Below are 14,402 nucleotides of genomic sequence, written 5' to 3' on the forward strand. Positions count from 1 at the left end.
CCCAAGGAACTCATCTGAGTCACCAAATATCTGGAAATATGACTGCAGAATGAAACGTAGTAGTGTCAGTGAGAGCACATGGTTTATTCTGTACTTTAGTCCAGTTTAGCCACACATCTATTCAACCAATGATCGTGAACTATATCACTCTTCCAGCACCATAATAAACAGTGAATATGTAAAACAGAAAAATGTACAGGCCCTACTTTGTAGAAGAATGGATGAAGTGGTATGTTCATATTAGTTAATATTAACCTGTTTTGAATAATGCATAACAACAGTCCACTGTAGTCCTTGTGTTGTACAGAAGTGATAGTTGAGCTCAAAGCAAGCCAACCTAGAACAACCAATTGCATACAGTAGTTATATACAGTCTGCCATTTTCACTGAAACTCAAGGCTAACTACACAATTTAGAATCAATAGGATATGACACTTAATCAATGCAACTTTACTAGGATTACAGAACTTTGAAAAAAAAATTCTCCTGATAGTCTGACTATCTGAGGGTATGTAGAACACATTTGCTCTGGAGCTACCTGGTCAGTGCCCCCTCTCTCCCTCGCAAACACACAAACACACACACACACTCCCTTTACTTCAGCCCCGATTTCCCCTCTTACCTGTTGGTTTCCTAATCTCTTCCTTGTTTCCACCCCACTCCCTCACTCACAAGCACATACACATACAGACTCCCTCTCCTTCCCCCCTCCCGTTTCCCCTTCACCTGATGGTTCCCAACCTCCCCCCTCCCAAGCAATCAAACACACACACACACACTACCTTCCCTACCCCATCCTGGTTACTTGCTCCTCTGCTGATGCCTCAGGCCCTGCATATTAGACCATACATGTTAAATGATGCAGAAAATGGTTATTACATAACTGCAGTGGGAAGAGAACACATACAGCAATTAGAAGAAGAAGGAGGAGGAGGAGTTGGTTCTTATATGCCGCTTTTCTCTACCCGAAGGATGCTCAAAGCGGCTTACAGTCGCCTTCCCTTTCCTCTCCCCACAGTCCCATTCTATTATGAAACCAAAACTAAATATAAACTGTGTAATATTTATTCTAATTAAATAAGTTAAATTAGTATATTCTACATACTTGAGAACAACATCCTGCACATCTGTGAGTGTGGTCCCAATACTCTTTAGCAAGAGATTTATGGACTGAACTGGAATCAAGTCTTTGCGATTCTCTTCCTTGTTGCTATCTTCGCCTCCAGTACTCAGTGAAAAACTTAAATGTAACTAAAAGAAAATAATTGAAAAGCTGGATAACAGAGTATCTTACATATTGGGAGGAGCCTAGATTTACACAGAAGGCTTCCATGTCCCAGCATGGACATGCTCCATGTCCCCCCCAACAAATTATTTGGGGACAACTGAGCAGCAGTAGTATTTGTGTTAGGAGGAAGCCTGTGGTTGCCTGGGCTCCCAGATACTATCAGTACTCAGAGCTGCCCTCTTTATGTAATAGCAATAGATTCCAAGTATTGTAATCTAACACCATCAGCAATAAAAGACGGTACAGAAATTTTGATAAGACATTAAGGTTTGACCAGAAAAATCTGCCAAACTTGAATTGATGTACCAAATCAATTATTCATTTGGTTTGAGTTTCACCAAATGTGGAAAACTCGAATCCAAATAAGTACCAAATCTTTTCCCATGCACATCCCTATTTACAACTGCTCTGCCACAGAGCCATGGTCCATCCTGAAAACCTTTTGCTAAGTAGCAGACTAAACCTTTCACATTTCTTTTCCTGCCATGTATAGCAAATTTAGCCTGTTAGAATTTTAGGTCTCTGCTACTCAGTTTGGAGGTTCTGGGTAGTGCCACAATATACATATAGATATCTTACATAAACTCATAAAAATCAAGTTTGTTCTTATTGATATTCTTCAATATCCAAATATGACATTATAATATAAAAATACCTTGATTGGAGAAATATGAAAATATTCATACAAGCTGATTTGTGATGTATCAGTTGATGATATATTCTTCAAATCTTCCTCTACAGTTTCAACATCTTTTTTGAAAAGTTCAATCTGTAAATATTTAAATATTAAACAAGAAACAGATAAAAAAACTAACACACAGTAATGGTGTCACGGTTAATATAATTTGTGGCAACTAGAAACTCAATCTCATTCATAATGCATTGGAGCTACTATTCTGATAAGAAATGTGAAAAAGTAAATATTTGTGAAAACTAGGAATGGGTAATTCAGCTCAGATAAGCCTAAAAATACTTTAATCAATGCTGATTCACGTACTTTTCTGGTTTATCTGAGCAGAATCACACATCCCATTAAATTAAATCAGCCAAATTAGAAAAGCCCAAATTGATTAGGGCTTCATTTGGCTAATTGTGAAAGACCCCATCAAACAGCTGACCCTGAGCATCAATTGTTTGGTGGAGAAAGGGCTCTGCAGTTTCAGAGGGGTGTTTCTCCCCCACCCTGCTGAAGCCAGTTGTAGGCTGGAACAGAGGGAGCATGGAGCCGGCGTGTCCTCCCTGGTTCAGCAGACTGCAAAACTGTCTGCCCTGGCTGTGCAGGAAGGATCAGCTGGACAGACTTCCCTCTGCAGCAGGCTCAGCTGTCTGGTGGCCGATTCAGACAAATTGGTTTGAGTGATTCAGTGATTCAGATTATTCAAGTAGAACTGATTTTTCCCAATGCACATCCCTAGTATAAACTCCCTGAATGAAGGCTTTTTCCTCATTTTTATTCTGAAAAGAATTCCAATTTTGTTTATAATTAATGAAATAATTTTAATATAATGTTTATTGGCTTAAAATATACAACATGAAAAAATAAGAATCCAAATTATTAGATAATGAACTCTTTTGTGCACTGTATTCACATGGAACATACTTTGTGGATTTTTAATTGTTTAAATGTGAATTATATTGGTAACAGTTACTATGTTACCTGGAGATTAATTGCAATTCCAGAAGAACTTCAGGCCCCTTTTGAACATAGGCAACCATAAGGGAAACATTCAAATAAGGAGAATGTAGCAGTTTTGGAGTGGAACGTGCATTATGGGCAAGAACTGTTTTTGTACAAATAACAAACTTGCTTTTCTTTATTAGAAGATTTTAAGACCTGAAGGAGTCTCAAAGATGCTTACAATTGCTTTCAGACATCAGGTGACGTTAGGTGGGGCTGAGAGAGCTCAGACAGAACTGCTCTCTGAGAACAGCTCTATCAAGACTGTGACAAGCCCAAGGTCACCCAGCAGGCTGCATGTCGACAAGTGAGGAATCAAATCCAGCTCACCAGATTAGAAGACAGTGCTCTTAACCACGACACCAACCTGGATCTCTTAACCACTATACCAAACTAATTACAAAATTAGTTTTCTAATTTCAACTTTTATTTTCCCCTAATAATTAAAAGACAGCAAGAGTTGCAGAATTATAAACAATGCACTCAATGTTGTTCAGGATGCAGAGTAAATTTAGCTTTAATGCAATACTTTAATAACCACCCAAATGTCTATTTTGGACGGATAGGTGGTTGCTCCAGGGCTTCAATTTGACATTTCTAGGGGAGGAATCTTGACTGTTCAAATCTATTCAATGAAACATGCTCTTAGGAAACTGTTCATAGGTTTTATTTTAAGCATGATGTGAAGCCACACAAATATCTTATGCTTGTTTATTAAATTAAATTAAAACATTTTCACAGTCTTGTTTCATGTAACACTTTAACCATCTCCTGCTACTGAATGATTAGTATAGTGTTTAAAGAAATATAACAAAGGCATTTTTGAAAATATGTTTCAGGTTTCTACCTCTTGGTCTTTGGGTACTTCATCAGAAAAAGTAAAGAAATCTGCCAGTGCATAAAGAAACCCAAGATCCAATCTGAGATCCATCTCTTGAATCAGGACCTTAAAATATCTGCAACAGGAGTACAAAACTGTATGTCAAATAGTTAAAAACAACAAATACAGACAAGCTATTAGAAAGCTTCACAAATATTCATATTCTAGTTATTAAAAAATGTTTACTAGCTAAAGAGGATGTTAAGACAGCATGTTCAATTTTTCCATCCAAAATGGGCAATTTAGTCTTACTACGATGACTTTTGCTGGCATTAGAAAATTCCTTGGACCGAAAACTGCTGTAGAAGAAGGACCAGATTAGCCCCTGACAGAGTTTAATCTTCCTTTCATTACAAAGGCAGTATAATAACATTTATTTTCAATCTCAGTTACTTGGCTCGGGGGGGGGGGTTCTTAAAATGTATTAATTAGCTTTAAGATTAATTCTTTGGCAAAAGATTATTAATGCTGCTTCCAATACTGCATTACTTCATAATTAGATATGTATCTATTACATCAATGAAACATGCTTTTAGCAGTCTCAGAGAATATTCAGTAAAACATATAGCTTGAAGTACATTTGAATGCCTCTAAACTCCCCTTAGAAATCAAATGTTGGAAGCTGCCATTTTACTTCCTTTTATTTACAGCATGATGCAAGCTACTTCAATACGCTTTACTTCCAATTGAGCTAGTTAAGGATTGGAATCTTTAAAAATTAACACAATAACAGAAAAAGAATATGTACCTACTTTATACGAGATATCTGAGAATGTCCTGCAGTTCTCATAACAATACTGACATCAGTAAATGGCTTGGGCTCTGTGCAAATTCCAGACAAACAGGATTAACACAAATGCAGGCTATACCTTCTCTTACAATATAAGTTACAGTATATAAAACCATAATCATTTGCAAAGGATATAATGGAAAGGTCCACGGGGTAGAGGCATTTGGGAGGAAATGAAGCTAACAGCTAAAATGATAAGCACACATCCAAAAATACCTTCAAAACTGAATTTAGCAGACATGCAGTGATCGGACAGTTCTTTAATTTTAACCTTCCATTTGAAAACATCTTTCCCAAGACTGCTTCACTTCAGCTGGACCATTTAAGCTTCCTTAAATACACTAGCTTGGAACACTGAACTCCTTTGCTTCTCCCAAGCCAGCCTGGACACAGCATTCTTGCTTTATATACTTTTTAATACTGTCCACAGATGTGAGCTGTAGCTAACAGGCTGGAGGCAAGCTTTTGGGTCCATTTAGTTAGGCCAGTTTCTAAGGAAAGACAGAAGGCAGAACCTGTGCCAGTCAATATCCCACTAGTCATGTTAGGGCAAACAGTTTATTCAAGTGAAACAGAACGCTCATGTTTGTCCAATATATTGTCAGACATGCCAAGTTCCAGAACATTTAGGAATCTAGATCAAAACCTACTGACTAAATCAAATTTCCTTCCTGATCTAATTATGAATGATTATTTAAATGGAAGATCTTTATTTTGTTTTGTCTACATTATTTAGGATGCACAGAAAACATAATGCATTAAATGTCATTAACAAACCTGAATCCAAAGTGACGGACTTGGGAGGTTTAATAGGATAAAACACAAAGGGAAATATGGCTCCAGGAATCTGATTTTGTATCTGATAGGGGTAATAACAGTACAATATGGTGCATGTTAGATGTTCATTTGCAAATGCTTTTGTATTAGATATTTCACATATGTACTAAATTACAAGTATTGTTGCTTCGCAAATTATAACTTCAAAAGAAAAATATTTTTTAAAATATTCAAGTTTCACATCTAAGCTCCTTTTCTATTTATCCTTAACACACCCGCGGCACCGCGGACTAAATAATTCGTTAAGCCCTTGGTGGGAGGGCTTTGTCCGTGATGAGGAAGGGTCCTGATTGGCCCCTTTCTCCGGACAGACCATCGGTCGGGCCAATCCCCACCCTGCTGACAAGGAAGCAACTGCAAGCCGCGTGGAGCGCGGCTCGCAGTTGCTCCCTTGATGGCGGCCTGATGCGTCGAGAGGCGCAAATCGCCTCCGACGCGTCAGGCCAGCGGCCGCGCGGCTGCCAGGGGCTCCCTTCCCGATGGCCTGACGCGGTGAGAGGCGCGGCGTCCCTGCTCCTTTCCAGCCGCATGCCCTCAACACTTCGACAGGGAGCCGGGCAGCAATGCCACGGTCCCAGGATGCCTTCCGCCTCCCACCTATCTGCCGCCAACCTCCAGGACCCTGCCGCCGAATGAGGAAGAAGCTCGCCCACCGCCCGCTCTCAACGCCGCCCGCCGGTGATACCCCCCCTCCCTTCTCTCACTATCCTCCCAACATCTCCCCCTTCGCCGACTCCCCCGCACTTCCCCCCCTAAACCCTACCCACCCACACACACTCAGACAAGACCTTACCCCCTCGGAGACCGGCCCCTTCTCCCCTGGCACGCTGCGAGCCGTGGCAAAGGCTCCGTCTGCACGCCTCCGAGCAGCCGCCGACCAAGCGTCCCTGCGCCTCGCTGACGCTATCGAGCCTCCACCGCAGAACACAGGGAGGCCGCAAGATGACCAGAAGCCCAGCCCGCCGGAAGCCTTTCGCACTACACCTCGGGTACCAGCATGCCTGCTTCTGCGACCCATGCCGGCCCCGGGTGCGCAGAACCCTTTGGAACTCGGCCCCGGGGGAGGGAACCTCTAGCGCCCATTTTATTTAAAGATAAAATGTACTTTAAATCTAGTATTTATATAAAACAATTGTTTTTGTCATTTGATAAGCACAATTTTAAAAATGCTCCAAAAATGCAGTTACTGAAGCATTATATTATCAAAAACAATTCAAATTATAGTTGAAAGAATAAATAAACGGCACACTAAAAAAATAAAAAACTGTATTTCATTGTATATCATGCCTTGATCTGGTGCTATCCCAAAGTTTTTGAATACTTGTTGGCAAACATACCTGAATCCTATAAATCTGAACTCTGAAGGATGACTGATGTTCAGATGTACTGTACTGAACTTTCAATGCTGGTAAAAAACTTCTTCTCAGAGGAATTTCATTTGGTTGGAGTATTTTCATATTATTACCAGTAGGAGTCAAACAGACCTGACATATTAAAAAGAAATGTCCTCATCTTAATGCTGAAAAATATTTCAAATAAAACACAGGGAACAATTCAGCCAAATACAAACGCCTTTGATTTTAATAGGAGACGTTTAAGCTTAACCTTCCACTTCAATTCCATTTGTCTCAAAGCTGCTTAACTTTAGATGGCTCATAGCCACAGCTTTAAAATAGGTTGGATGTTAAGAGTAACATCATTTTATTGAGCTACCAGTGATTTGGTAAATAAAGAATAAATGTTACAGAAAACCTCCAAAGTCTTTGAAGAATATATTATTGAGTAAAAAACCCACAAGTAGCATTTCTAAACAAAGTCAGTAGGACTAATCATGCATGGCAGCGGCTGCTCCAGGCTGATGCCAATCCCTTGCGGTGGGGTAGCGTGCCCTGCCACTTCCCGAGAATGCGTGGGATAAGAAATCCCCTGGTGCACACGCACAACACCAAGGCTGGAAGAGCCCATCGTGCTGCATGGTGCCAGCAGCAGCGGGGGGGGGGGGAGGATGGGAGACATGGGGGCCCCACCACACAATGGGAAGAGAATGGTGTGCCACTAACCCACCATTGTGGGGGAGGGACGATGCCCCATTCTGCTCTGTGCCTCCGCGAAGCTGTTCAGGGCGTTTGGTGTTCCTGTCGGGGTACAGGGCTGGCCTGGCAGGGTTGTAGGTGGTGGCTGCAGAACTATTCGCATTCCCTTACCGCAGACCATTCAAGGCCCTGAGTTAGGCCAGGACTGGGAGGCGGCCGGGATGGTGGTGACGTCGTGTATAACCAGGGATTGGCCCCGCAGCCCTGTTGCTGCCAGCCTGGTCTTTCCGCCCCATGCATAATCAGTCTAGGAGAGGGATATATATATATGTGTGTGTGTGTGTGTGTTGTACCACTAACATAAAACGAATACAGTAGAAAGGAGCACTGCATTTCTGTCTCAGAATATGTGTTCTGTCTTCCCCATAGAAGACACATATTCTAGTCAGTTTAGAATGATCTGAAAGCCAGACTGAAGGCCACGATTAAATATCTCAAAGAATCATAAACTGGTAACTAGTGTTCCACCTTATAGAAATAACAGATTATCTTAATTTCTGCACATGAAGCAGTTTTTTATTCAAATTGATATTTTGATAGATTCAAGGAAATATTGGGGAACAAATAGTTATTTACAATTATGATAAATTTGATATGAACAGCAAAGACAGAACTGCTGGGTAAAGAAAAGGGTGTGAGGGATAGGGCTGCCAGCTCTGGGCTGGGAAATTCCTGTATATTTAGGAAGTGGAGTGTGGGAAGGGTGGCATTTGTAGAAGAGAGGATACAGCAAAGCACAATGCCATAGAGTCCAACCTCCAAAGCAACCATTTTCTCGAGGGGAAATGATCGTTGCAGTCTGGAGATCAGTTGTAAAAGAAGGACATCTCCAGGTCCCACCTGGATGTTGGCAATCCTAGTGGATGAAGAGGTAACTTGGCATGGCTTGTCCATTTCCTGTCCAGAGTGCTGGGCAGGAAACGGTTACAATCCAATGGACAGTTACAGTGGGATTTCCTTCTGATCATTATCTGGTTTTGGCTGTAAGCTTTTGTTATGGGACAGGAAGAAGCCACAGCAGAGATCAGGGAGGAGTGCAAGAAAAAGACAGGATAGCCAAAAACACTATCTGCAGTTCTCCAGTAAAAGATATTAACCTGCAAAAATTAAAGCATATTTTACAATTTAATATTTAAAAATGCTGTCTTGGGATTACCGGAACATTATTATCCAAATCGATTATTTTATTTTCAGTTGGTGACTGTCCACAGTATTCATTGAATTCTTTCTCCAGCTTGTCAGTTTGCTTCACACTCAGAGGCTTCCATCGTAACTTTTTCTTGGGTTTTGTCTCCCAAATTACATCAGAACTAGCAAACAAAATTTAAGAATTAACAGAAATCCAAGAGGAGACTTCATTTCAATGTGTTTACCAAATTACAACGGATTCTGTTCAAGTGTTTTCAGAATGAACATGTCAGAAACAAGTATACAATTCAGCTTTCTGATAACATTGAGGCCCCATTTTCCCTTTTCAAGTTGTATTTTGCTATTAAGTGAAAATTACTTATATTCTTAAAGTCATAAATCTGTAACCATGCTGTTATTGTTGTTAGGTGCAAAGTTGTGTCCGACCCATCGCGACCCCATGGACAATGATCCTCCAGGCCTTCCTGTCCTCTACCATTCCCCGGAGTCCATTTGAGTTTGCACCGACTGCTTCAGTGACTCCATCCAGCCACCTCATTCTCTGTGGTCCCCTTCTTCTTCTGCCCTCAATCGCTCCCAGCATTAGGCTCTTTTCCAGGGAGTCCTTCCTTCTCATGAGGTGGCCAAGGTATTTGAGTTTCATCTTCAGGATCTGGCCTTCTAAGGAGCAGACAGGGCTGATCTCTAGGACTGACCAGTTTGTTCGCCTTGCAGTCCAAGGGATTCGCAAGAGTCTTCTCCAGCACTAGAGTTCAAAAGCCTCAATTCTTTGACGATTGGCCTTCCTTATGATCCAACTTTCGCAGCCATACATTGCAACTGGGAATACCATAACCTTGACTAAATGCACTTTTGTTGGCAGGGTGATGCCTCTGCTTTTTAGGATGCTGTCTAGATTTGCCATAGCTTTGCTCCCTAGGAGCAAGCGTCTTTTAATTTCTTTGCTGCAGTCCCCATCTGCAGTGATCTTGGAGCCCAGGAAAATAAAATCTGTCTCCATTTCTTTGCCATCTATTTGCCAGGAATTGTGAGGGATGCATGCCATGATCTTCGTTTTCTTGATGCTGAGTTTCAAGCCAACTTTTGCACTCTCCTCCTTCACCCGCATCAACAGGCTCCTTAGTTCCTCTCCACTTTCTGTAACCATAGTGCCTCTATATATTTTGGAAATGGAACTAGGGACAATCCACTGTCCATGACATTTCCAGCATAGCGGGCCAATCCAGGAACGGCCATTACAGCTGGCTGTGCCTGGATTGGGCTAGCCCCTGTCAATCCCAAAACACTACTGCAAGGTGCGCACCACCTCACAACCAGACTCCCTGCCAGCTTCCGAACTCTACCCAGTCTGCTGCTTTACCTGGCCGGTGGCAGTGGTGACTGTGAGGTGCCGCCACCAACCCTGAGGAGGCAGTGGCCATGAGGAGCCAGCAGCCGCGGCCACCAGGATAACACGGCTGCAGCCGTGATGAGGAAGGAATGTCCTGAGGCATTGGCAGCACCCATGGCCACAACAATGAGCCGCTGGCAGCCGCTGGGTGAAGGAGGTGGACTGAGGTGGCCGAGAGGAGCCAGCGGCCCCTAGGGGGCAGATACGGCCCCAGGGAGTGGCCAGCTTCCGTGGCCTCGAGCCACCAGCGCCCCCAAGCCGGCTGCTGCTGCCTGCACCTCGCCAGTGCCTACACTGTGGTTGCGAGGCTGCTGGCAGCCTACCCAAGGACTACCTGCCCAAGGACTGCCAGTCCTGGGGCCACCGCCTGCTCCCTATGCTGTATTCTGGAAGGAAGGGAAGGGAGGGCGCTGGAGCCTGCTTTGCCTTCCTGGCCCTGCCTCCTTCCACCTCTCCCCCAAACAATCCCTGCTAGCACTCGCTGCATTGAAGCATGCAGCGGGCTTTTTACCTAGTAATATATATAATCATCAATATTTTTAATTCTCAACCCAGCCAGATCTCATCTGATCTGAGGATATATAAATCTTGGCCTTTGAAGGCGGCCTCATTAGGTGATTTGCTACCATCCAACTTTCATGACTCATTCAGGCCTGGCTGTTTGTTACTGTTCACCAGCAACCACCCTGTAAAAGCCGGTGTAGTACAGTGGTTAGAGTTTCAGACACGCAACTTGAATGCTATTCTACCTTTGAAACCTATTGAGTGACCTTGGGCCAGTTCTACATTCTCAGCCTAATTTTCCTCACACGTAGCATGGACTGGCCATTAAGAGCACCAGAATGATTCCAGGGGGTTGATGGCCTTCCCTCCTCAACCTGGACCAGGCAAGTTGTGACAGAAGGGCTGAGCCAACTTGCCCAAGCCTCACTTTTGGTAAAGAAAGCAGTGTACAGCCAATAGTTTGGCAAGCTGCCTCTTCTTTCCTCCATCTCCCCTGTGGGAGGGCAAGGAAGGGTCAAGCAGATTGCCTCTTTCTCTCTTAATCTCTTTCCTGGGGATAGGGACAGAGAGGCTGAGAAAAACGATCCTTCCCAGGATTTTTGACTCCCAGTCTGTTTCTATGCCCTGGGTTATTCTGAGGATAAAATGGAGTCAAGGAGAATTATGTAAACTGCTTTGGGAGGAAGGAAAATTTGGGGGGAAGAGGATACAGGGAAAAATGAGATGCCCACTGCAAGTCTTACTGGTGGATAGGAAGGAAGAATGGAAAGGAGAGAGCCAGATTAGTGTAGTGGTTAGGAGCGGAAGCTTCTAATATGGCAATATGGGTTTGAGCCCCTACTCCTCCACATGCAGCCAGCTGGGTGACCCTGGCACAGTCACAGTTCTGTTAGAAGCTGTCCTCATAGAGCAATTTCTTTCAAAACTCTCTCAGTCTCACCTATTGTGGGGAGAGGAAGGGAAGGCCATTGTAAATTGTTTTATATCCCACTTTTAAGCAGTAAAAGGTGAGGTTAAAAAAACAACTTGTCTTCTTTTTTGGGAGCTTTCAGTAACGAGAAAGAGAAAATTGTGTGTACGTGTGGAATAATATGCCCACCCACATATCTTTGTGAGTCCACACCTTGTAAATATAGTATAACCTAAATAAGGAATAATGCATAAATAAAATACATAGAATTTAGGATGATTCAATTGTCAATAAAATACTTTAAAGTAGATAGATATTTATTATATGGTCAGAGACCAGCAAGTCATAAGTTTCAGCAGTCAAAGATTTAGATTACAATGTCAGAGAAATAGAAAACTCTATTTAGTTACTTTAAAGCAATATTCATGACATTTCAGTAAGAAAATTCAATACATACATAACACTTCACCATGAAAAGAATGGGACTTAAAAATATTTAATTAATTTTGATATGCTTGTTTTCATTTTGAGAATGTCTCCAAACAGGAAGTAAACCTCTAAACAGAATTTTCTATAAAACATAATAGAATCAAATCACTCAGAAATCTGTCCATTATATCCCACCATTTCGTACTTATGTAGCTAAAATATTAGATTAGCATTTTCAGTACATAAACATGGCATGTCCCATAGCTGACAGTAGAACCTCTTGAATTGGCAGGATTTTGACTGCACTGGTAGAATTTGCTGTTCTGAGCTGAATGTTAGGATACAACAGATTATACATTTATCATATCATTCCTACCTTGTGATTCCAATGTAAGCTACTTCCTGTTTTGAATAGTTATTTACTAAAGAAATCCCAACATCTTGTAATGATACAATTATGTCTTGTTCTGCCAATTCAACTTTTTCACTTTCATATGCCAGTTTGAAAACCTTTTCATCTTCTGTGAATAGGATAATACGCTGTAAGCCTTCAAAAAATGAAACTAAATAAATTTTCTTGCTTCCTGCTTGGATAGGTGTCATTAAGTCCTGTAACAGACATAAAGCAAACATTTACATTCAGGCAATAGTTTTAAATCCTAAAAACACTTACAGTCTAATTTGAGATTTATCCTAAAGCAAGTTCTATGCTAACAAAACATTTATGATTTCAACTTCAGGTTTAAATCAGAAACTCCTGAAGTTACATGTTTTGGCAAATTTGGCTGTGTTTTAAATCTGCATGTTGCTTTTATTTTATTAATGGGTTCCTATGCTTTTATACCCTTGCAACTCATTGCATGGCATCTACCCTCAATCTATGGAAATAGTGGGATATACATTATTTTAAATAAATAAATAAATAACTTGTTAATATTGTGGAAGTAGCCAGAATGTTTCATTAAACCAAGCACTTCTATTTTTTTTTTTAAATACCTGTAAAGATTGCAAAAAAACGCTGTGTGCAAATTACTGGTTCTGGTATGTTTATTTTATTTATTAGATTTGTATACTGCCACTCCCAGCAAGCTGGCTCACAGTAATCTTTATACAGCTTTGCTGTATAAATAAAAGGGTAAGGACTAGGTGTGCAAAGACTGGGCAGGGCCTGTCCAGACTTTGGAACAATTAGGAGGCGCTTCCCATCTCCCGATTGGGCTGCGGTCCAGACAGGGACTGCCCCCCCACCTGTTCAGCCAGGAGTGCTCTGCTGAACTCGCCGCCATTGCGCTCCTGGCCACCCGAACCCAGCGGTAAGTGTCCTGGAGAAGGATTCCATTCCCCCTTGCCCTGGGAACCCCTCAGGCCGCCCACAGAGGTGGCATATGGGCTGCCTGAGACGAAAGCTGCTAGGGGGACGGGGATGGTTTCCCTTCCTCCTTGTCCTGGGAAATATGCCGCCTCTCAGGGGCGACATGAGGGCTTCCTGGGACGTGGCTGCCTGCACCCTCTCTGCCCTGTCCGCCCTGAGGGGGGCCACTAGAGCCCACTATATTTTTACTACAGTGGGATTTTTTTCCTAGTATAACATAAAACAATATCTATTTCCATAAAATCACATACAATATATACAATAATAACCTAAAAACAGTTCCCCAAAGCTATAAATCTATAACATGGCAACAAAATACTAAAAACTTCCATTCCCTGGAATGGAATGTTCCATTCCCTGTGTCATCTCTATACTTCCAGCATCAGCTGCATACTTTCCAATATTTCAGATGAAAATAGGGAAATCCTTGTAAACTCCTATTCACAAATCAACGAGCACTTATTGCATGTCACTGAAACATGAGCGGGAGAAGGAATGTCTTGCTGGCTGCACACCATCTCAGCTGTATTTAGTCTACTTATTCCTACTGCTCATGTTTGTTTTGGCCTTGAAGGGCCACAGACAAAGGACATCCCTTTGTCCAAGTGAGTGATGGAGGGTTGCCTGTTGGCTCCATTCCTATTTGATCTTTATATTAATGACCTTGCAGAGGCATTAGCAGCAGTGAATTTCTATCCCACTGATCAGCAGTAAAATCCTATTGTTACTCTATAGCAGCTTTTCGCAACTTTTTTGCTATTGAGAAATCAGAGACATTCTTCAGGCTTTGAGAAACCGCTGAAGTGGTGCAACATGGCTGGGAAGCATTAATAATAGACATTAATAATCCTGTGGCCAACAAGCCTTCCTTCTCTGCTATATGTTCCAGCTAGCTGGAATTAATGTCTACCAAGCTATTGGAATGACTGGACAATCTTTTGGACATATGAGGAAGCAGTTGTGAAACAGGAAATACCTGGAATTCCTGTCACATCCTGCAAGTTATCTGCAAGAATATTGCCAAGTTACTGCATGTTTACCATGCACAGTTGCAAGTTTGTAAAAGCCAGTGAAGTTATGGA

At 42.0% G+C, this 14,402-nt stretch overlaps 1 protein-coding gene across 3 annotated transcripts in view; it reads right to left on the reverse strand.

Moving 5' to 3' along the window:
- Positions 1–14,402, reverse strand: part of VPS13A (vacuolar protein sorting 13 homolog A) — a 181,439-nt gene that overhangs the window by 28,739 nt on the left and 138,298 nt on the right. For all 3 annotated transcript variants that reach the window (XM_077344731.1, XM_077344732.1, XM_077344733.1), the window contains 9 exons: positions 12,325–12,557; positions 8,723–8,876; positions 6,811–6,957; positions 5,414–5,495; positions 4,599–4,668; positions 3,814–3,922; positions 1,944–2,057; positions 1,106–1,251; positions 256–337 (listed from right to left, as the gene is read on the reverse strand). In XM_077344731.1, the coding sequence (XP_077200846.1) occupies positions 256–337; positions 1,106–1,251; positions 1,944–2,057; positions 3,814–3,922; positions 4,599–4,668; positions 5,414–5,495; positions 6,811–6,957; positions 8,723–8,876; positions 12,325–12,557 (1,137 nt within the window). The remainder of the gene's footprint in view (positions 1–255; positions 338–1,105; positions 1,252–1,943; positions 2,058–3,813; positions 3,923–4,598; positions 4,669–5,413; positions 5,496–6,810; positions 6,958–8,722; positions 8,877–12,324; positions 12,558–14,402) is intronic.

Source organism: Paroedura picta, chromosome 7 (assembly GCF_049243985.1).
Source record: "Paroedura picta isolate Pp20150507F chromosome 7, Ppicta_v3.0, whole genome shotgun sequence".
NCBI classification, from domain to species: Eukaryota; Metazoa; Chordata; class Lepidosauria; order Squamata; family Gekkonidae; genus Paroedura; species Paroedura picta.